Genomic DNA, 24,784 nt, shown 5'->3' with positions numbered 1-24,784 from the left:
CTTTTAAGTGAGGCTGATAAAGTGCAATAAATCATATTACAAAACTCTTCCTAGAATTCATTTCAATTTAATAAATATCATGAAAGAAAGCACATTCCAGCTTCCAGATTAAGCTTAATCTTGTAAAATTCCAGCGCTGAGACTGAGATTTAGTGTGGGCAATGCACATGAATGGAAAACATTCATGCCATAAACTCACCTTCAGTGCTTTGGAATCAGAGTAACCAATGTGATTCTGTAGGCTGATGTAATGCCATAGGAACCTGTTCATAAACTGACTGCAACTTTAGAAAGACCTTTCTTTTTGCTCTTCAAATTCCATTCTGTAGCTATGTTCAAAACAGCTTTGAAGTGGCTCTAATAATTTCATAGCTTTAACTTGGGTTTTTTTATATTTCAGTGAATGCATTTATTAGTATGATTATTTATGGAAATAAATAAAATTGAAGGTAATGCTGTGGGGTAATGGCAAGGGATGATTTTGAATAGGTAACCACAAGCATTCATATGAAAATATCAATATGGCAGCCAGGGCAATCCTCTTCAACTCCTGTCGAAGCCAAAGAAAATCAAATCTAGTCTCATAATTTCTCTCCACGAGGGCCAAGCATTTTGAAAGATTGTGCTCTGTAAGAACAATATTCTAAAACCCAAGACTCTGCACTCCTTGAATCTCACTGCCTAATTCCCAATTGCTTCAGCAGTGTAGTGTTTACTTCTTGATCTAAGAAAAGAAAACACTTTATGCTTTGTCTTTAATGAGTATGCAGTGGCATAGCTCTGTTCACTTAAACGGTTGCAAGCTAATTTTCCATATTCTGAACAATAATACTTTGGCGGGTGCATGTTTGCAGGATCCGGGTCTTAATTGCTCACTTATTTAGTTCTTTCACAGAGCACCTGCAGGAGGAGAGGTGTTATAAGCAGTAGAAAAATGTGATTGGAAAACCTCAAAATATGTCAAGATAACTCTGCAGTTACAGTATCTGAAATTTCTCCACACTTATTTTGATTGTGCTCTTAACTTCATAAAATGGTGTAGCGTGCTGGTAGCTGTCAAAATGGACCATCTGACAGATGCAAGTACCAATAATTGAAAAAAGTATGTTTACTTTGTTACTAACATCCTCTTCAGCTCTTGCATACTTACATAACTCCATTGTGCAATAATCTATTATTTACTTGGGAAAAAGCACCATGCTTGTGTTTCTTGGTTGTGTCTTCCTCCCCAGCAGCTTTAAAACTTATTGCCCAATCGCAGCCAAAGTTTACAGAAGAATAGAAGTCTCCAAAGCATTAACTCAGCAATTATTTTGCTTCACATCAACTAAAATTTCCATGAGACAGGCGAGGGACTGTCAGTTAGTGCTCACAGCAAGGGAGGAACTGAGGTATGAGGTCATCTCTTGGAGCCAGCAGATACTCCACACAGAAGCTTGTTCTCAAAACACAGTTTCATCAACTGCTCCAATCTTACTAGGAATGACGTGATGCCTTATTTTAAAGGAGCTGACTACTACTCTCATATGCTACTCTTTTTCTGGACCCCCTCTACTTCTTTTTTGAAAATTGGAATATAAGCCTGTCCTATTCCCTATCTCCCTATTTGAAAATAGTGATAAAAGCCACCTGTCTTTTTGGATGATACAGATTTATAATCTAGAAATAGTGATGTGGTTAATTTAGTTACATTTATCACCATATTCTGGTCATTTATTTGTTATTTTTGATGCACTTTGTACTTCAAGAAATAGTTTTCAGTGAGCATGTTTTCTTAAGACTGTCTGCAGTCTTGTCAAAGCATAAAACTGTGAAGGGAATACAAACAATTCAGGTGGTTCCACAGAAATTTTTACTCTTTTGCAAAGGACTGTCCTGATTTTTATTTTCCTCTGAAAATGAATGAACAGTCATCTAACTTTGTTAGAACCTACTGATGTTTCCTCTGATCTTCCTTTGGTCTTCATATAATTCTGGAAAGCTTAATTTTTGAATGTCCTTTCTGGATTATTAATAAATGCATACACAGTTATAGAATGTCCTGCTATCAAATTAACTCTTTTACAAAATTGTTAATTGCATAGTAATTTGTATCCAGTAATTTCTATCTTTCTATGAAAGATGGAATGAGGAAGACTATCGCTGAGTCTCTTGCCTATTGCAGTTGAGTGTATTGTAGGTAATATACCACAGGTCCTGAAATGTTTCCTTTTATCCCTGACTGTTCCCACCGGATTCCTCCCATAGTAAGAAGTTTCTGTAGGATCTGCACCTTCCTTAATGCTGTCTGTAAGCTGCTGGTGAATTTGCATTTCCAACAGTAAACATGTGAACCTGTGTGTTCATGTGCAGCGTGGGGAGAGAAGGGGCTTTCATATGGCCTCTACTGGGTATAGTAGCCTCAGGAGCTAAGGAGGAGAGCAGTCTGCTTTTGCCACATTTGTTACCTCTTGGTATGTTTTTGCATACCAGTTTACCAGTTTTGAACTCTTATCTCAGTTCTTTCACCTTGGACCTGGAAACACTGGTCAATATTTATCTATGGTATGATTCCAGGCATTAAATAAATTACAGCATAGAAGAATTTCACTCTGGAAGTAGGATTATTTCTAGCATCTTTCCAAAGATTTCCACAACACTACAGATTCTTTTATTTTCCCTTTCAAGCCTTTCAACATCAGTATCTAATAAACATGAGGAGGAGTGGGTAGGTATGTGGAGAAAGATGCATGTACACCATCCTTGCATTGCTCGCTTGGCTGCAGTCTTCCATAACGGGCTGAAAAATGTACTCGGAAGTTTGTATTAAAGTATGGGAAACTGCTTTTTTTGGTACATATATTTTTAACTCTTAGACGATGTTTATAAAAACAGATGGGAGCACTTGTTTCAACTTAATTTTCTGGGTTTTTTTGTTGTGTTTTTTTTTAGTTGCTGTATCGAGAATGGGCAAGATACGGAGCATTTTACAAGTTTCAGCCTATTGACCTCATAAGGTAATACGGACTTGTATAAAACACTATGGGACGTGTTTTTTAGCTGATGAAGATTGATTAACTTCCTCCCAGTTACTTCAGCAAATGAAATCTTGGATTGCTCAGACTGCTTTTCTGTAGCTCTGATGACAGTTTACTTTAACAAAAATACACTAAACAATAATGTACCTTTGTTTTTGTATAGTGCTTATTCCAGGAAGAATGTAATCCTTTAGATTTTTTTCTTAAAGCATTAATTATTTCAAAAAAGAGGAATTTCCATTTACATTGATGAATTTTTATTGGAGAGTATGGCCACAAAGTCTGGTGAATAATCAGAAGCTGGTGTTCACATCATGAATCAGTGTGAAAGTATTTGAGAGTCTTGAAATTTATTTGATTTTTTTACTCCTGGTTTTACAAGTTTTATTCATCTGAACACATCCATATGTGTTCCCAGTGGTTTTTTTTGTATATTTTGAATTCTCACATTACAAACATAGAAGAAGTTGGGCTTTAATTAAGACAAAACAAAACCACCATGCTTTTTAAGGAATTTCTGCAATATCTCTACAAGAAAGCCAAACCATAACAAAACAATTTTTGTTGTATATTACTGTTGTATACTGAGCAAAGAAAAGGAAATGTTTGTGAAAACTGCTGACTTGAAATATTCTAATATAAGATATCTGTCTGGGAATAAATGGACTGTGATATTAACAAACAATAGAAAAAAACCCACAAAAATCTGTATCTGGATAATTTGTATGCACAAGAAAGATGACATTAGTTAGCATTTATGTTTTGAATAATCAAACTCCAACTATTGTCGGACTATTGTTATACAATCTGCCCCTATGTCATTGCCTGTGAAAGCTGGTATTAGTAATAAGGATAATCAATAGTCTTTGTAAAACTTATTTATTGTATTTTGAGTTAAAGTTGAAATATGGCATATAGTTTTTCAAGGACTTAACCACTAACTTATAACGTGAGCAGAATTGTTCTTTATTGGGAGTGAGATGTTTCAAATTGACAAATGCCGTTGAGACCATGAAATCTTACAAAGGTTCTGCAAGCATTTGAAATTTCCTCTTTTTCGCCTTAATGTTTTTTGTGAAGGATTTATGTACTTTTTGAATACCGGTTATTCCAGGCCAGGCTATTGTATGGAACAGGTAAATCAGAACAAGATTACAACGCTTGGTATGTTGTTAGTAAATATTACAAATGTTAAGTTAAACTGTGACTGACTAGAGGAATTCTCAGGTTTTACCAGACCTGATAGCTCAGCTGAATTAAACGTAAAGGTACATCTGCTTACACTCCATCTTCATTTGTATTTTGCTGTCTCCATTATAATGTTTCACTATACTGGTATGATTTCATAGAAATTCTGTGGTTTAAACTTCTGTGAGAAAGAAAAAAAAGGACCAGACATGTGCAATTGATTCTCTGTTCTTAGAGGTGATTTCTTCTTGCTTTTATCTTCTGTACTTTGCTTGACTGCAAGTTTGACTGTTACCACTAAAATAAATGTGGTTTTTATTTTCTGTGTAACGTTAGAGCTTTAGATTATATATACCTGAAAAATTACCACCCTTTTCTTTCTGCAACTGAACTAGACTTCTGCACCTCAGTACTGTGGGGGGGATTTAAGCTCAGTCTCAATGCGGGTGCTTATTCCCTTGGCAAACATCAGCCACACTTTGGGGATTTTTTTACTGTGATCCTTCTTTCTTTGATTGATTAGATTATACTCAACTTTTTTTCTGGTTATGGGAGCACCATGTAACTTAACAAGTTTATATTCAGCCTTTGATGGACAGAAGCAGCAGCATTTATTTTGTTTTATATTCAAAGCCTGTTCTGACTGACGTTTTCAAATCATTAACTCTGTTGAATTATGTTTCTTAAATAATACATCCCCAAATTAATTAGACTTTGTAGTTTAATTTTAATGCAACTTACAACAGGGGAAATCTTCTTAACTATTCCTATTTCACCTTTATACAGTAAGAATGCAAATTGAAAGTCATTCTTTAACCAAAGTACCTATGCTGGAAGGCTAGATATGGCAGTGTAGAATTATTATAAATCATTCCTGGTGCCTCAGTTCCTTGCTTCTGGCCACACAGTTGTTACTAGTTTCCAAGAGATTGTACACGAAAGCTAGGAATGACGTTTGTTATGCTCACTCGTGGTGCAGTCCAGGGATTCTCTGAGGTCCCTTCTGAGGTCTGAAAGCCTGAGGGACTGCTAACTGCATCGTCAGTCTTAGAACATTTTCAAGTTCTTAAAACATAAGCATTATGATATTCACTGACAGTTCCATTCACCCCTGTATCTTAATCTGTAAAAGTATTCTGCTATGGCTTTGTGCACCTCTTTAGGCTATATGGAAAAGCTAATTTTTTTGTAAATTAGGAAATGCAGTTGTGAGTGGGGAGAGTTTCACCAAATGAAATGGCTGGTGTTATATATTTCTATTCTACAGCAAAACAATTTCAGTTAAAAACTTTAAGGGAATATATAGTGCAGATCTCACAGATAGTACACTGTGAATTGAGGGTTGATTTGTAAAATGTTTATAACACCCAGTCTCTCAGTACACATCCAGATATTGAATAACATTACTTAAAAAATAGCCTAGCTAATGCAGTGCTTTATTTTCAAAAGCATATGAATGTTTAAATGTAGCCATATGAATTAAATTTTTGCCTTTCATATATGTGTATTTTCAACTCAGATGAAGAGGATGATAAACATTTTTTGAGAGGGAAATTAGAAATTATTTGCTAACAGATATCTTAGACTAATAGTGCTGAAAATGGTTTGCCTCCTCTTTCTACCCTTAGACTTGGAAGGTATGAGTGATATGTTAACAAGTAGAGAATGAAAGTTGCAGTCTAGGACATGCAGGGCTCTAAAGATTTGTCTGGTATAATATACCTTTTTTCTTGTCCTGATTTAATTGATTTCTACTAGAGAGTTTCTCTAGTATAGCTTTCTTTTATGAGTGCACTTATCAACAGTAGTTCCTCTCAGTCCTTGCAATGTAATTTAAAAGCTGCTATAAACATATCTGTGATTCATTGTATTTTTTCTACTTTGATGATGCTCTTTTCGCAAATGAAGATGAGTTTAAACCCAGTTTTTAGCAATTTTTGCAGTTAATGCATTTTTAATTTCCTAAGGGTTGATACTACTCTTGATCCTGAGACAAGGAGGACAGTCTGTAGGAGTTTTATAAATCTGCATAAAGAAAACCAGGTTTATGATTTTTTTTTTTTAATAAATGTTATAGTATGTTGGTCAAAGTTTTAACTATGTGATTCTAGAATGAGTAGGTTGTGAACAGGGACCTCTAGAGGTCTCTAGACCTACTCTCTGCTCAAAGCAGGGCTGGCTTGAAAACCAGATAAAGAGGCTCATGAGTTTTGAAATCTCCTAGGATGGAGAACACATGGCCTCCCTGGGATCCCTTTCCAGTGCTCCACCACACTCAGGGGGAAGAATTTTTTCCTGCTGTCCAGACCAAATTTTCCTTGATACAACTTACAGCCATTGTCTCTTGTCTTCTAGCAGTGCACCTCTAATGAGTTATAGCAGGTCAAGAAAGCATACAGCGAGTATAAGAAGTGCAATAGAATTTATAATGAATTATATTTCTGGTTGAATGCAACCTTTATCACTTAGGAGCTCTAAATGACAGATGTATGCTAAGGTTACTGATATCACAAATAGGTGGTTATCCTTCTGAGACAGAAGCTTACTTAACTCCTGGAAAACTGGCAAGCTATCATCTTAATGAAAATCTTGAAGCACCTGCAGGTGGGAACTTGTGTATGAACTGAAATTCCAGATTGGGGACTATCATCATAGAGGGGAGGTTGCCTTTTGTTATCTTGTTATTGATGCAAGATTACCTTACGCTAGAGAAGTCAAGCAGAGCTACCCAGGTTTTAATTGTGACAGAGCTTATTTTAATACTAGTCCTTCTAAAACATCCCAGGTCATCAGCTCCTTCTAACCCATTCTATTTTCATGTTTTCATTTCTATTTCCTATTGCTAAGACTTCACCTAACTTCTTAATAACAGGCTACATTATATATGGCATGACTACTTTCAAAGCTCCAAGTGCCTGTATATGCTTATCTTGCTGTAAAGCCTAAAACTGGGAAGACATGGTCATTGTAAAGATTAAGACTATGTATACAAAAACTCTTTTTGCAGGACTAGGTGGAAAAGTAGGTTAACCAAAATATTATTTACAGTGTATAGCACGTAAATCAAAACTTGGGAGTTTCTGTTACTCAAACTGTCTGCCTAATATATTTCTTCCTTCCTATTTTTAACTATGTTTTTCTTTTGCGTGGAAAATTGTTTCAACTTAGTGTGTAATGAATTCTGGCCCTTCATTGCAGCGTGCCCGTGTTGAACCTGCTCTTGACCACAGACACCAGTTCCCCTCCATTCCCACATTTGAATGCTGTCTTCCTAAAGCAGAGCAGTGTATAACTTTCTCTTCCTTGAAGTTTTTAGAGTGATGACAGACCTATGATATTCTGAAGTTTGTCTCACCTCTGGGTACTGTTGCCTTCACTTTCAGTGTCTTGGGGCCTGTGTATTGCAGGATTCAGTGTAAGCAATCAGGCCCCAAACGTGTTATTACTGGTTTTTCTTTTTTATTTTTTTCTCATTTCATCAGTCTTCATCACACGGGTATATCTTCACCAAAATGGGTATATCTGCTTACCCTACTTAGTGTAGGTTAGTTTTAAAGCAGCAATAAAATAAGAAAAGGGGAGTTCTACTGGAAGGGTGTTTTTATTGACTTCAGAGATAAGTGTTTCTTCCTTGGCAAAAGCCTGGTTACGATCAATTCCTTGTGCAGCCTCCCCATAACTGTGGCCATCTGTCCTGCTTAATAGATTAGCAGATCACTGGTTCTTTCACCACTGTTCTTTGTAGCCACATTTTCATCTCTGGAGAGAGAAAATTTGTCTCCACATACTGTCTAGAATTCTAAGAACTTTAAAATAAAGCTCTGTGGTGCCCTTCCTAATTCCAATGTTGTTCAACCATTGATTAAGCTAACTTTGGGGTTATTAAACCTCAAAGTGCAGATTCTTGTGTATGTTTTAATTCCTCTGCTTCCCTGTCACTCTCCTGTTATGATTGTGAGTTAACCTAACCAAATGTCTGATCTTTATTTTTTATGCAATGCAACTACTTTCTGTAAAGTAAAAAAGCAACCTTGTAATATGTGTTATCTCACAGGGATTGAACAACCCTTTCTAATGCTTGCCTCGGAGCTAAGCCTGATCAGTCCAGACTAATATTTTGTGCTAGATAACATATACAGTGCCCCACTCTGTACTGGGCTGGCTGACCCAGCAAGTCAGTCTTACAGTTCCCAGATTTTCAACAAATTCCTATACCTTTTCTGAAATCCAGGTTTCAAAACAGGGAACAGTGAGGCCTGCCTCATATGTACAGCCATCAGACTGAGAGCAGTGAGCTCCCTTCACAACCTCCCACTGCAAGGCTCACATGACTATCACCAGTTTCCATAAGGCTGCAGAGATAAACGGCAACTCCAGCATGGTGGGTGTGCAGGGTTATAGACAGTTCCTAATCCCTGGAGAATAGTTATGCTATGATCTTTTCTCTCTGCTGAAGCAACGGCTAGGTCAGGTGGTTATTTACTACCTTCTGAGTAAGACATCACTTACAACATGGCGTCTGTACACTATTACAATTAAGAGCTTTTCTCTACCTGACAGTTTGATCCCTTATTTAACAGAATTGCCTTTTCAGTGGAAACCAAAAATGCTTCAGGCATACGCATTGATTCTTTTCTTTTACAGCCCCTTTTCTTCGCTGTGTGCCAGTGGGATGCTCCTCATTTTTCAGGGTTCTCTTTCCCTTATAGGAAGGAAAGCTTGCTTTCCTTGTGGGTATTAGTGATCAGTGTGTTTAGTGTTGTGCTTTTCCCCTTAGTTTGGTGAATTACTGTAGCATTCTTCTGAGACAGCACTGATTCATGGGATCCTGGAGAAGGTCCCCTTATGTCAGGTGGGTAATGATAATAAAAAGCAGTTCTTGGCAAATAACTAGATGACTTGGGTCCCATATAGAAATATGGGAACACTATGCAATTCTTCCCTGACTGTCTTTAGCAGGCATATCTTCAACATTCACAGAGATGCTGGGGCTATATGCAACGGATTCTTTATTAGGAAAAAGAGAAAACAGCTTTAAGCCTGGGAAAGTACAGTAATTGAACAAACATAGCATCAAGTAGAAAAATGCCCATGAGCTCTACCAGTAACTTTGGCAGTAGTCCATGTAGCTCCTTTCCAAACTTCTGCTGAGAATGTGCCCAAAGCAATAATCTGATCATATCTTCTTCCTATGACATTATTGCACGTTGAGTCCAATATCTTTTTATAGTTCCAAGGAACTCTACAGCAAAGATTCAGTCCCAACATGGGGTACATTCAACTTACAGTTCATCAACATTAAAGCACTAGGTAGAGTGGGAAGTGCTATGCCATCATCCACTCAGCCTTGATGTTGTACTTTGTGCCAGTTTCCACAGGAGAAAGTTTCCTGGAGGGAGCCAGAAGCAGGTGGGACTCTGGAGCAGAGTCTTAGCTGTTGAGAAAGAATGTTTTCTCCATCATTATAATTCTTTCCCCTTTCTGGTGTCTCTGTGATCTCATTACCCCTCATGACCTCAGTTTATTTATGAATGGACTTTTGTATCATGTCATTCGTCCATTAAATGGACTACATGTCAGCTTGCTTGATGCTAGGACAGCACTTTTCATGTGCATTTGTAGGGATTTTCCCCTATGCCACTGGAACTTCTTATCACAGGGCTTACATGAGTGCTCCAGCCTGTGTTTATTGCAAAGCAGAGGGTTTTTGCTCATGGTGCGTAAATCACTTAAGAATTTGTATTGAATTATTCTGCTGGGTGCAGACCTGTGGCTGGAGTAAGATGATTTACATACACCTCTGCATTTTATAGACTTTGCCAGTCCTGTAGGAAGTGGTTCTCTGTGTGTGTGTTTTGGCAAGAGCTTGGTCTTATTTATTGATGCTTGTATGAGCGATGGAATTTTAAACCAGTAGGCTTGTATTACAGTGCTGAGGAAAAGCAGATCCCTGCTTTCTGATAAACATAATTCCCAGGATTCAGATCACTGTCTGAGCACTAAGATCCTCATTACGATCCGGATTCCTCACTCCTTCAGTGGGATATTTAAAAGGTAGATCCAGCAAAGGATGTGCACATCTACATTAGGATTTATGCAAAGCCGAGGCTCTGAAGACTGAGGTTGTTTCTGTGCAGGTTCCTGATGCCTCCCACTTGGATTGTGTAATTTTGTAGGCAGCTAGGGTTCGGTTTTATCTGTGTGCAGAACTGTCTCAGCCTAAGTTCCCTAGTGCCTGTATGATGCCTAAACTTCATAGCCAGAAACTTGCATTTCTTAACGGACTTGAGTATGTCCCAATCCAAAAGGTATCTTTGGAGGTGATACTAGTGTATTTTGATAGGAAATGAAAGTTTGTTTTTTTAAACTGGAGAAGAAAAAGCCAGAGGTGGGAGGCCACATTGAAACATAAGAGAAAGTCCTGCACTTTTTTATATACATGTATACAAACAGGCATCTAGAACTGTGTATGGCTGGGAAGTTCAGGGTGTACAAAACAGTTGCTGCATTTGGGTTGTTACAGTTCTGCTTATCTTTCTTTGAAAAATGCTTTTGACATCTTAATTTCAGTAGAACATTCTGGTTATGGCATGGTGGAGTTAGAGGAGGTCCTTTTCTGACTACTTGAGCACTGACCAGGGGTTAAGACCAACCCTTGTCATCTAGTTTAAAGGTATACCCCAATATTAAGGTGCTTTGCATGAGGATTCTATCTGTCTCTGTGCAAAAGTTTCATTAGAACACACCATAGCTTTGTCTGATCCTGTAACCTGTCTCAAACAGTGGACAAAACCAAGATGGCAAGGGAAGGGATTAACCATGTAACTTGAGTTCTTCCACTGCCCAAGGAAACATTTATCCCAGAAAACACCCGCACAGAGAAGGCTTCCAGTATGAGAAATCTCTGACTTCCACAGTCAGTACAGAGAGCAGAAAAAAATGAACATTTTAATGCAATATTTAAGCAAGTGATTACTGCTGTTGTACATTACTGCCTTGGTGGAATAGTTGCAACTGAAGTGCTCAAAGTTCACACAATCACAGAATGGTTGAGGTTGGTGGGGACCTCTGGAGGTCATCTGCTCCAAACCCCTGGTCAAACAGGGCCATCTAGAGCCAGTTTCCCAGGATTATGACTAGATGTTTTTTGAATATTTCTGAGGAGGGAGACTCCACAAACTCCCTGGGCAACCTATTCTAATGCTGTCACCTTCACAGTGTTTCCTGGTGTTTAGAGGGAATCTCCTGTGTTTCAGTTTGTGCCCGTCACCTCTTTTCCTGTCACTGGGCACCACTGAAAAGAGCCTGGTTCCATCCTCTTTGCATCCTCCCTTTGTGTATTTATATACATTAATACAATCCCCCGGAACCTTCTCTTCTCTAGGCTAAACATTCCCAGCTCTTTCAGCCTTTCCTCCTTAACCACCTTTGTGGCCCTCTGTTGGACTCCAGTATGTCCATGTCTCTCTCATACTGAAGAGCCCAGAACTGCAGGTGTGGCCTCCCCAGTGCTGAATAAAGGGGAAGGATCACCTCCCTTGACCTGTTGGCAATACTTTGTCTAAAATGGCTGAGGATACCAATCACCTTCTTTGCAGCAAGGGCACATCGCTGGCTCATGTTAAACCTGGTGTACACCAGGACCTCCAGGTTCTTTTCTGGCAAGCTGCTTTCCAAGTGGGTGGCCCCCAGCAACTACTGATGCATGGGGTTGTTCTTCCCCACATGAAGGACTTTGACCTTCTCCTTGTTGAATTTCACAATGTGTCTGTCAGCTCATTTCTCCAGCCTGTCAAGGTCCCTCTGGATGGCAACATGACCCTTTGGCATACAGCCACTCCTTCCAGTTTTGTGTCATCTGCAGACTTGCTGAGGGTACACTCTGCTGCATCATCCAGATCATTGACGAAAATGTTAAACAGCACTGAACCCAGTATTGACCCCCTGGGGTATACTGCTAGTCACTGGCCTCCAACTAGACTTTGTGCCACTGACCACCACCCTTTGAGCTCGGCCATTCAGCCAGTTTTCAGTGCACCGCACTGTCTGCTCATCCAGCCCATACATCAACAGCTGCTCTATGAGGATCTAATAGGAGACAGTGTCAAAGGCCTTACTGAGTCCAGATAGACAATATTCACTGCTCTCCCTGCATCTACAAGGCTAATCACTTCATCATAGAAGTTTATGAAGTTGATCAAGCATGACTTCCTCTTGGTGCAGCCGTGCTGACTACTCCTGATCATTTTTTCATCTTTAATGTGCCTGGAAATGGTTTACAGAATTAGCTGCTCCATCACCTTCCCTGGGATTGAAGTGAGGCGGCCTGTAGTTCCCTAGGTCCTTCTTCCTGCCCTTCTTGAAGATGGGGGTGACATTTGTTTTCCTCCAGTCTTTGGGCAATTATCGTAGAATCATAGAATTGTTTAGGGCTGGAAAAGACCTTTAAGATCATTGAGTCCAACCACTTCTCCCAGTTGCCATCAGTTGTCAAACATTGTTGGGGGTGGCCTTGCAATGACATTTGCCTGCTCCCTCAGCACTCATGGGTCTGTCCCATCAGGGCCCATGGACTTACGTATGTCCAGTTTGCTTAAGTATTCATCATCAGGGCCCTGACCTGACCCTCTTCCACCAAGGCCTCTTCCTTGCTCCAGCCTTCCCCCCTGATCTCTGGGACCTGGGATTCCTGAAGGTCTGGAACATAATAAACCAGAAACTCTTGCATGCATTTAACTTTCAGGATGCATTTCAATGTGCTTTGTTTGTCTTTTCATTTGTAACAGTCTCAGAAGTCTTGAGGACCAGCAGTTTAAATTTTAGTAAAACAAGAAAGTTTTGTAACTCTCTTACTGTCTCAAAATACCAAGAGGCAAGTCTTGCTATCTCAAGGTGTGCAGTAATACTGTGACTAAAAAAGGATTTGTTATACTGGTCTTCTATTGGAAGTTTTATGTCTGTTTATTAGCCACTAGATGGTGTCTATCTGACAGTAGTAATACTTACAGTGCAAGTACTTACAACTACTTATTAAAGCAAATACATGAAATGAATTCAGACCTTGTAGTAAGGCTTAGCTATATAAATTTGAAAAGCAAGAAAGCTTTCATGAAATTTTAGTTTTTATAAATCAAAGTTATTTATGAAAAGAAGTCAGTATTCGAGCTTCAAACTCTGTTAAACTAGATGATGAAAAACATGCAAATTATCTTGTGAAAAATAAAGGTTAGGAAAGTGATAAAATATCTGTGACCTCACATTTGTTCAAGGTAAAAGCTTGGACAAACATCTCATTTGCATATAAATTAATGCCAGAAAAGCAAGTCATAATAGGTGTTAAAAAATAATAAGAAAAAGACTAGGTAGCATCCCTGCCATTCTAGAAGAAAGGCTGATTCATTAAATAGGTTACTGCTTATTTGTAGGAGCTCATAGAGTTTATTATGAGCAAAAATATTATATGTATAACTGAATGAATTATTTGTTTCTTATGTAAAGTGTCACTTGGTGTGCTGAGGTGTTTACAAAGTGAAACCTTCCTCATAGGTAACCTCTATTGGCTTACATTGGTATTGACTCAGCCTCATGTGTCCAGCCTACCTGCTATGGATTTTTTAACTTGCCAGGTTTGACATTTTTTGATTGATTAAGTATGATTTTGATTTGATTGATTAAGTATGCTAAAGAATAAATTGAAGAAAGCTAAAGGTAGGCCATCTTATGCATGAGTTCTTACAAGTGATGGGACAAACACTGCATTACTACTCTTGCTCTTTGTTTTCTGCGTGCAGAACAAGTTCCAGTTGGCCCCTCTAATGGACTTTTTCTCTCCTGCCTCAGGATTTGTAATTTAGCTGAGATTCTGTAGTTGTGGGGTTTTTTTTCTCCTCTTAAAATTTTAGTAAAAAAAGTTTTTTGGTCTCTTGGCAAGCTGTTCCAAGGGGGGTTGTGTTCTGCCAGGAGCCTTTCTTGGCTTCCATGTTGTTCCATTTGGTGCACTCTCTGTATATCTGGATTTAGCACTGATATGTTTCTTCTTGGGACTGTCTGGACAGAATATGTGCGTATGTGCTGTCAGGCACAAACATGGCAGAAATCTCTAGGATCTCTGGATGCACAGCAGCCTCAGTGCTGCTGCTGAGCGGTAATTCCACCCAGGTGTCCCAGATGGTTGTAATAAATGTTTGAATCCTGCCCTGAGAAAAATTTCAAGTAGAGAAAAAATGACAAATCCAGAAAAGTTTGGACATGGGCAACTCTACCTGGAGTAAATGGTGGGGTATAAAGAGATGTTATGTCCTGTTCCCGATTCTGTAATAGTGACTGAGGATTTCTCTGTACTTCAGAAGTTTTAAAATTAGCTCTGGTAGCAGAGATGTTCTAACATGAAACTGTACTTTGAGAGGACTGCTTGTCCTTTCTCCTGACTGTAGAAATACCAGAACGTTGTCCACAATATGTGCGAATAGGTTTATTTTGAAAGTATAAGTAGTACATGTCTCTTGTTTTACCATTTGCACAGGGGAAAGCCTACGCAATAAATAGCTGTAAATCAGTTCAGTTTTGCATAGAAACTATTGCACAGAAACTATTCCATCACCATAGGGGTAGTGGATTCCACCATAGGGAATTGTGGCGAACGTGAAATAACAGCTGGCCTAGAATGGTGTATGGAAATGAAAAAACTGGAGATTTTTGAACAGATTTCCCAGTTAGGTGACTCAGTGTCCGTGGCGTCTTTTCCTCGCTTTTTTAACTTTGTTCCTGAACAACTCCAGAGTTCTTTCCAGTGTGTGTCATGCACCACATGCTTTATTCACATTCCAGGTATCCCACACTTGTTTTCACAGAGTAAAAAACTAAGTGTTTTTTTTCTTTTTCTCTTTCTCCCCCCTTTCCCAAATCTTAGTCTATTTATAAATTGCACGACTTGGCATGGAAGCACTGTGACCAATGTGCAAGCATAGAGTTTAATTATCAGTTATTCTTTTTGATGTTGGTTTGGCAACCAGACAGACAGAAGTGCATTGCAGATGTCTGGTTCAAATGTTATATTGGTGAAGCGGAGGGAATTGAATAAACATTTTCACTGCGGCCTTCCCAGTGCTTCTTATTCTAACTCTGCCATGAGGGGGAATATACTTTCTACAGGTGATGTTTTGATGTTGTTGGTTTTTAATGCTGTTTCTGATCATTTACTTAATTTTGGGAAGTTACGAGAACTGAAACACCTCCTGAAGAAGTTATGGATGATTTTGCCAAATCTTTCCTTAGAGACATGATTCTTACTGAGAAGAACTTAGTGCTTGGTAGGTGGCTGTTTACCCAGCATTCAAAGAGTCTTCCAAAGTAAAAGGTGCAAAATTTCGCCTTAGACTTTAACAACACAGAACAAAATGCTTGGCTGCTGTTTCTGATAGGAGCAGGACATATTTGTTATCAAATCCATTTACCCCTTGCTTTGGATGAGAACTGCTGTCCTTTCTGCATTTGTGTATATAAAGGGCCATTTCTTTACATTAGAATTCAGCTAATGTGGAAATAAAGCTCATGCAATTCAGAGGGCATGCTTTTTTTTTGTGGCACTCTGCAGCGGGCCATCCATAAGCATACTTTGGAAAGGATTAGTCCTTAGCTTTGTCTGGATATATGTGAAGTGGATGTGAGTTAGCTACTGAGGTAGGACAAAACTCTCCTCTCAGCTCTCTTTTTCCATGCCAGCATAAATCATAAGTAATTCCTTGAGTATAATAAAGTAAGACTAGTTTTATCCCAATGTAAGTTAGAGAAGATGCCAAGTTCTTGGTGTAAATATACAAAACCTTGTAAAAATTCCTTTTCTTGATGTACCTCTTACTCTACCCTTGGAGAACACATTTTTTTCCTCTTCATTCACTACAATCATTCTTATTTATTTCCTTTTAGTGTGAAAATATGTAGGGGCTAGTATGTCCACATTTGAGAAAATTTATCATCCTGCTTTCAAAGTGAAATAGCATTGCAATTTGCAAGCATGAAACTATTGACTTGAGTAGGGATGGAATGCTTTCAAACTTTGTAAAACTATGCTAGTGTGCCTTTCTTAAGAGATTTTTAGAGGGGTTCTAGAAAGAAACCCACCTCATGGTATTCTTAAGGTCCTAGCCAAAAATTGCTGTATCCAGCTGTGGCTGCAGTAGATGTTGTCACAGGTGGTGACAGGTGTTTGCAGAGGCTTGGCTCCTATTCAGAGCAATGGGAGAACACGTCTTTGGACATGTCAAAAAAGGAAGGAGCATGTCCACGTCCTGTGCTTTGCTAGCTTGATAAACTCAGATTTAAACTTGTCATCATGCTTCTAAACACTGTCATTGCTTCTCCTTAGATTATTTCAATTTCTGGCACACTGGTAGACTGAGCTTGGGCACAGCAGTCCTAATTATTTTTCTTTTTCAAAACAGTTAAGCCACAGAACATTGTGCAGTTTTCCTCTTGGCAACTGCTTTTTTCCGTACTGCCAGGACATTTTTGAGCTCTTCTCACTTTCTCTTGGCAAGGATACAAATAGCAACCCTTTGCTTTATAGGTCACAGATCACATTTATCACTGGAAGGCTTAAAAATTCTAGAGGGAACCTCATGAGACATAAACTTCAACTTCATTGACCCTGGTCAGCTGGTCTTTAATGCTTCTGGGATTTGAATATTGTCTGTGCTAATTTGTGGCCTTTTGTCAAAACAATAGACAGTTTAGAACAGCTGATTGTGGATTATTTTTCATGCCTGCTTTGAACTCTTTGAAGCACTGTACTAGCTATGCATGTTGCCCAACTCTACAAATAAGGAAGGAGTGAGACGACAGATAATCAGAATAATCCCCCTGTCCTTCTTCTTGTTCCATGTTGTTAGATTATGTTCAGTGAAGTTTGCCTTACTGTCAAATGCAAGATGTGTCACTTCCCAATCAGGAGGAAACCTGAGAGCAAATCGAGTCTCCCTGTGTCCTGTGCTCCTCCAAGTCCATTGCTGCTGTATGTTCACTCACATGGGAGCCTTGAAGAAAAGCTATAGGCCATCTGATTATTTCTGTATTTTAATCAAGTATTTTCTTCCTCCCTTCATATTCAAAAAAAATATTCAAAAAAACAATAAATGTGAAAATAAAGAAAAACTGCCTCCTAAAAATTACTTCCAAAATTACCTGGCATGTGCCAGGTTACAGGGTAGTCCCACAGTATTCGTATTATATTTACAATGTGAATATTTAAGTTTATCTTTTTATAAACTATTCTATATTGTATTTCCTTATATTCTCTGCAAATGTGATAAAATGTTGTCCCAAAATGTTTTAAATGTATGCTGTGGTTTGAATGTAGAGTTACCAAGCAGATATATATATTGTTGGTTAGTGCAAATAGTATTCCCATCGTGATTTGTGGAAGTTGTCTTTCTGAAGTGAAAGAGAATTACACAGCTAATTAAGTTATTGCCATTTGAGTCACTCTGTCATGATTCCACTTGTGTTGTTTGATACTTCACACAGTCTGTTGCCTATGATAGCCTGGCAAATGTCAGGTGTTAGGGCAGTACCCCTTTCCCAGAAGAATCCTGAAATTTCCCTTGCTTTTGTGCTGGTTCTCCAAGTTATATCATCCCCTTATACTGAAGATAACGTTGTCTGTGTATCACCTTAAAGTGCTTTTGTTCTTGTTTTCCCTTTTATGATTGCACGTGACCTTCCTAAAGGATAAATTAGCTTAGTTAGGCATTATCGAATATAGACACTCGTGTAAAGCAACACTGAAATAGGCGTGACTGCACTGCCTGCTTTCCTTTCCTATGTGAGAGCCTAGGAATGTGAAGTTAGTTGCAGCTGTGATGGTGTGAGAACAACAGCAGGAACTGTAGCAATTAAAAAAAAAACAAAAACACTGTAAATAAATAAAAAAACCCCACCCTTACTCCTTTCATCTGAGCTGGAAACTTGACTGTGAAGGTTTGTCTTATTGCCCCATGGCTCTGTGCCTTGGTTGCACTCCTGCCCCCGACTCTCCCATGGCAGGAGCAACCTGGCCCTGAGACCTGGTTTCTGGAGTAGGAAAGTCAATTTTTGCTTAGGCTACTGAAAAGACTTGAGCTCAACTCCACAGATATGGAGGTTTGTCATAAAAATATGTCAGAATAGAATTATATCTGTTAACTGAAATACTGGGCCTCCAAAAATCTCGTTTAACAATTTTCATTAGGAATAGTTTAAATCTGGGGTGCTAAGCTTGAGTAAAACTTTCCTAGTGTGAGTGAGTTCAGAATCAGTCTCAAAGGGGAATTGTACATGGCATTTATGAGGAACAGGTCTTGTCTTTTTGTTAGACATGTTATCTTGGAATTCTTTTTGTTCTTTCTACCACCACAGCGTGAATATATGTCTCACTGATTCAAATGCAATGTCGTGCCCCGAGTGCTCTCTGTATAGCTGCTTTCTGTGCAGAATTCCTCCATATTATTCTCTGGCTTGTGAAATGTTTCTAACCATGCTGCATTTTATCTAAATTTAGTCTCATTTTAACGATGATGAGTTCTTGTGAAGCTCGTGGTGGTTTGCAGTATTTGTAATCACTCCTAACAGTACTTTGGGATGATCAGTAAGTTTCATCTATGTTTAGTTTACTTCTTGCAGTGTGATTCATGAAGATGTTGGGCTGAGTACTAGCACATATTTATCAAGACCTACAATGAACTGTTCCTCAGAGCAGAAACTGTTTTCTCAAACCAGCTGTCCAGAGACTGTTAATTTGTCAAAAATATTTTTTCTTTGTGAAAATCCAGTGCTGAGTGTACAAGGAAACCTTCCTGGTTTAACAGAAATCCAAAATTACTAGTCTTTTAAGATATCAGAGGATATTCTCAGTGTGATCCCGTAGTTATGATTTCCATGACTTTTACCAACTGGATTCAGGAGAACTACAGAGACAAAGAATGATAGCTTATCTAGATACTGTTTTGAAGAGCCAAATCCTTTCCAATGTTTTCTGCTAAATATTTGATTGAAATTCTGCTACTCTTGACAGAAGTGAGGGGTATCTGTCTGACTTCATTTAAGAGATGCAAAGGCCGCAGTCTTTCCGGAGTAGATCTTCAGTATGCATTATAATGATACAGGACTTCTTTAACTTCTCAGAACAGAGAACCCTAATCTGCCCAAATCACCTTCTTCATTAGTGGATCTGACTCCAAGATACTCAGGATTTTCTTCCATGTCTTTGACAATTAGTATTTTAATTTTCAGGGATTGCTAAGAAGCTGCAAAGCACATTGTAAAATTATACCCGTGACACATGCTTTTTTCCCCCTCTTTTCTTTTTCAGAAAGTATTTTGGAGAAAAGATAGGACTTTATTTTGCATGGCTGGGTTTATATACAGAATTCCTCATTCCATCTTCAGTAGTCGGGATTATTGTATTTCTTTATGGATGTATAACCATTGAGAGTGACATTCCTAGGTAAGCTTCTCTGTGATCAATAATTTGTTACTTGAAAATTATAAAACTGTGCTTGTTTTTTGTAATCCTTTGTGAGAATAATTGCTTTTAACATAGCTGAAGAGCAGTGATGTATCATTAACCACTCCGTGAGCCTTACAAATATACGTGCATTGAGGAGATAAGACATTGGAATGACACAGTTTTATCTGGTTGTTCAGTATTGCAGTTCCTGAAACAGAAATGGTCATTGAGTCTACTGCATGATTGTAAGGTCTTTTTTATGACCTTCATTTGCCCTTTGTGGATGCATATATCTCCATGTTTAACCAGAAAGATGTCTTGCAGAACTCTAACTGAAGTTAATGTAAATACACTGTCCAGTACTCTTGGATTACTTTGCTCCTCTTAGTAAAATAGGCTATTTGCACAAGTAAAATGAACAATAGTTAGCAGAGTTACTGTTGTCAGTAACCACAGTATTCTCCCTCTTGATAGTTCCAAAAAAAATGTTGAGTTTTGTGCCGTGTGTCCTGACGGTGTTATGCTCAAGAAAAACTGTCAAATTGACACAGTGATGTTAATGTGCTTCTCAATGAAAAAAAAAACCACAAAAACCAAAAAACATTTCCTCTGTGTTATCTGTATCTGACTTCTGGTGGATAATACTGGATTACCAGTACTGCTGGTCATACTCGTTGTGGCAGTTCCTGCATTCTCTCAAATGAATTGGCAACTTTTAAAGTGGATGACTGCAGTAGGACATTATTACTGATAGGTAAATGATGAATAACAACACATCTGAGTCAGGGTTTGTTTTCTTAGCTTGATCAGGATGAATCTTGATGGTCTGTGCTTGTCTGTGGGAAAGCTTGTGCTAACATTTAAACTTAAGTGAGATTTATGGCTAAGATGTATCTGCAGCACCCTCTACTGCCTTTTGAAATAGAAGAGAGCATTACTTTAATGATATGATAGCTGGAAACAGCTATATGCCTTTCAAATGACATAATATTAAAAATATTGATACTACAGTTTGAATAGGTTTTGTGGTTTGTTTTTTTTTTTTTCATTTGAAGTCATAGAAAAATGCTATTTAGTGATGGTCAATATAGGAACAATCATAATCACAATATGCCAGCTATCAATGAAAAAATGTTGCAAGTCTTTTCTTAGCTCACAACCCTGGCAAGAACGCTAGAGCTTTGCACTACTCAGTTCACTTGGGTAAGACTGTGCAGGTATGAATGTCTTTCACATACAAACCTTATGAAAAAAACTGAAAGTATTCTCAGCAGTGTCAAGTAGGGTTTGGCTTGTTAAACGGATAGTGCTAATGATTTTTAAAAGATTTTTAGACGCTGACTTAAATACATAGAAAATAAGACTAAAAATTAATATAACAACTTCAAAGTAAAGATTTTAAAATCTGTAAGAAAGTCTCTTATGTTTTCCAGAGGACAGCTGAACAAATGCTTTAAACTGAGGGAAATGAAATACAACTTAACATCTGAATATATGAGGCAGAAGAGGAAACTTTCTAGTTTTTATATGATTTACTGCTGGGAGGAGGAGAGGGCTTTTTTTCTATTTTTTTTTTTTTTCTTTTTGAAAAATTAGGTTAGGACTCTGTACTAGAAAAACAAGGAGCTGTGGAGATCAAGAATACCACATCCATATTCAGCAGGCAAACTTGAGAACCCTGAAATGTGAAGGTATCTGATTTCCTGAAACCACTGTGCACACGTTAAAACATATCAGCATAGGTGCCTAAAATAACTGGTCACACTTGAAGAACTTAGCCAAAATCCAATGGCAGATGGTGGTACAGACCATAATTGGTGTTGAAGTTTTATGCTGGGAAAACACCCATTGCTTTTATAAATACCCCACAAAATAAAATGCAGGGTAGAGGTGAACTGGGAAGTAAATGTGAAATATAACATCCTTGCTAAGAATGAGACTCTTGGCTAGTGGAAGTCTTTTAAATTCAGTACATGTATGTCAGTTTATACCAAAACCTAGCATATCTTGCAGATAGTGTTGCAGATTTATTCTGTCTGTGACACAGACCAACCAACAAGCCTGGGTGCTAGTTTTGCCTGTTACGCGTACGTACATGGCCAGTTCTGATACACAGAGTAGCATGGTATTTGACATGGATTTTTGTGCCACCATGTTAAAAATGTGTGTTTTGTCAAGGGCACAGAATTTCTTTTACAGCCACATCAGAATTTTTTTCATTAATTTAAATCTGATCTGAATCAAATCATGTAACTGAGTGTAGAGGTGGAAAATTCCACATTTACTTTGTTTTAATAGCTTTCTTTTAGTATGGTTAACCTCGGTTTTCAGTGATGCAGTCTTCACTGGTTCACTAATACAGTGTCTTGATTAGATTGGTTGCTCTGTTGCAAGGTTTTTCTGTTGGTAAGGTGCCTATAAGTATTTTAATGTTCCAGCGCATGGAAACATGTCTTGAAGAAACACACAGCTCCTGTTCTCTGCAAGTGTAAGCCACTATGCTGCAAATAACTTGTAATGGCTATGATGTGGTGCTTGATATCACTACTGTACATCCTCCTTTTCTCAGTCATAATCTCTAAGAATATGTGCACTTGTCATTCATAGTAAAGAAATGTGCGACCAACGCAATGCCTTCACCATGTGCCCCCTATGTGACAAGTTCTGTGATTACTGGAACCTCAGCTCTGCTTGTGCTACCGCTCGAGCTAGCCACTTATTTGACAACCCTGCCACAGTCTTCTTCTCCATCTTTATGGCTCTCTGGGGTGAGTATTGCTTTGCATGTTAACAGTGTTGCTTGATCTTTGGACTCCTGACAGAAATGAAAGCTGCGATGCACAGTAGTAGAATGTAGTAGCCTTACATATAATAAAGTGCTATTAGGTTGAATATGATACCTATGGCTTTATGAAGCTGGCAAGCCTCAGAGGGACAGTAAGGGGCTGCCTGTGCTGAGACTAGAGAAAGCGATATTACAAGGCTTTCTGCTGTCAACAGTAAGCTTTGGAATAAATGGAGAGCAGTTGGGGAGTTTCAGGGAGAAAAACGTCCTTTCTCCCTCTACTGCCTTGTTTAATAGCACTTTAATCTTTGCCATGTTTTTCTTAATTTCTCTTCATTTTCTATCAACATGGCAAGTCATAGAATCATAGAATCATATAATAGTTTGGGTTGGAAGGGACCTTAAAGATCATTGAGTTCCAATGCCCCTGCTATGGGCAGGGACACCTCCCACTAGAACAGGTTGCTCAAAGCCTGGTCTTGAACAATCCAAGGAAGGGACATCCACAACTTCCCTGGGTAACCTGTTCCAGTGCCTCACCACCCTCACAGTAAAGAATTTCTTTCTAATACCTAATCGAAATCACCCCTCTTCCAGTTTAAAACTGTTACCTCTTGTCCTAATGCTCCACTCCCGGTGGCCCCCTTTAGGTACTGGAAAGCTGCTATGAGGTTTCCCTGGAGCCTTCTTTCTCCAGGCTGAACAACCCCAGCTCTCTCAGTCTGTCTTCATAGGAGAGGTGCTCCAGCCCTCTGATCATCTTCGTGGCCCTCCACTGGACCCGTTCCAACAGGTCCATGTCCTTCCTGTGCTGAGAAGTCCCTTTAACACCTTCTGCACTTGGGGCCAGAATGTATTTGGGAATTGGTTTGGTGCAGGCAGCTGAAAGGATTTAATTTAAGCACAGAGTGCAGTTCCATGTGGGACAACTTAGTCACATAATTTTATCAAAACTTTATGGGATTCCAAGAACAATGGGGCTATTACTGTTTTAATTATAGTGTGTTCTAAAGTATTCTGTTTAAACAAGCTTGGTTTTCGTTAATGGCAAATATACCCTGTCTCACTGAGAATATCAAAACACTTCATAAACACTAATGAATGCGTGGTAGTATTATTCTTATTGTTTCTGGTCTCACCTCTGTCCTGAAAAGTGTGTGTACCGTGCTTGCATGTACTGTTGCTGGTGTTATGCCTTCATTCACTCTAGATCTTTTTTACTGTGACAGTTAAAGGTGTTATTGCTACTGTAAAATGTTTTTTTATATCCCTATTCATTGTTCACAAAATGAAATTTTCATTCTTATTATGAAACTAAGCACATATATTATAGTATTATAGCCATCCCTTGGAAATCAGTGTGTTATACTTTGCAACCCTATTAAAATTTTACAGCTTGTTTTAGAAATAACTGATTGGTAGCTTGGTGTTGGGTATGGATAACATAGGGTTTTTAAGGAACTTGCAGACAGAACAGATCATGGAAGTACTAAGTTTTTGTTTAGCAGTTCCTGGAAACCCGTCAGCAGAAGTTAGAGAATATGTAAGCCCTATGACTGATAGAAATGGCAAAAGATGATGAATTTATAGACTCTCACAATGACTTATTTTCCTACTACAGATTGCTGCCAATTGCAGCATAGTCTGTCAGATAAAGTGTCACAGTTTACCTGCTGCCGTGAAACATGCCATACATTGCTTTGTCCAAGTTTCAGTGTGGCTGTTTGGACAGCATGTGTATGAATGACAATTCATGGACTCTTTCATAGGTAAACAGTATTTTCCTGACAGAGAATCTGTACTGTAAACTTGCATCCAAGCAAATGATCATTTCCACGCAGCCTCATCCAAAACAATTGTATTATAGTATCAGCAATGAAATGTGCAAAGCAAAATGTTGATATATCCTTACACTAAGATAAATTAGTAGAATCTGTAAAGTAACAGAAATGAACAAAAAGTTCCATATGCATTGCTTTTAAAAAAAGGCATGTAAGAGTAACAAAATTCCTTCTGAGCCGTATCCCCCCTCCAAAATATGTTTCCCACAGATTGGAAAAGTCTGTTCTGGGGACCATGATAACTCAGCTTGTCAGTGCAAGAAAATACAGCCGTCATATAAAAGGAAAAGCAAAATGAAATAAAGTATCCTTCACTAACTCTGCCCAGCTTGCCTATTAAGTATTAGATTACACCAAATTTTCTGCCTTACTACTAGGAGATTGCATCTAGAGCTCATTCTGCTGAATGACAGATCTGATTCACAAACCTAATCAGCTTGCCTCACAGTGTCTTAAGTAAATGTTGCCTGAA

At 38.5% G+C, this 24,784-nt stretch overlaps 1 protein-coding gene across 1 annotated transcript in view; it reads left to right on the top strand.

Annotated features, from left to right (window-relative positions):
* The window catches only part of ANO2 (anoctamin 2), a 188,200-nt gene that overhangs the window by 55,446 nt on the left and 107,970 nt on the right, over positions 1 to 24,784 (top strand). The window contains exons 10-12 of the mRNA XM_074160491.1: positions 2,932 to 2,996; positions 19,549 to 19,683; positions 22,294 to 22,454. Of these exons, the coding sequence (XP_074016592.1) occupies positions 2,932 to 2,996; positions 19,549 to 19,683; positions 22,294 to 22,454 (361 nt within the window). The remainder of the gene's footprint in view (positions 1 to 2,931; positions 2,997 to 19,548; positions 19,684 to 22,293; positions 22,455 to 24,784) is intronic.

Source organism: Numenius arquata, chromosome 1 (assembly GCF_964106895.1).
Source record: "Numenius arquata chromosome 1, bNumArq3.hap1.1, whole genome shotgun sequence".
NCBI classification, from domain to species: domain Eukaryota; kingdom Metazoa; phylum Chordata; class Aves; order Charadriiformes; family Scolopacidae; genus Numenius; species Numenius arquata.
Note: the sequence above shows the minus strand (reverse complement) of the source record. Positions and strands in the feature narration are given on the sequence as shown.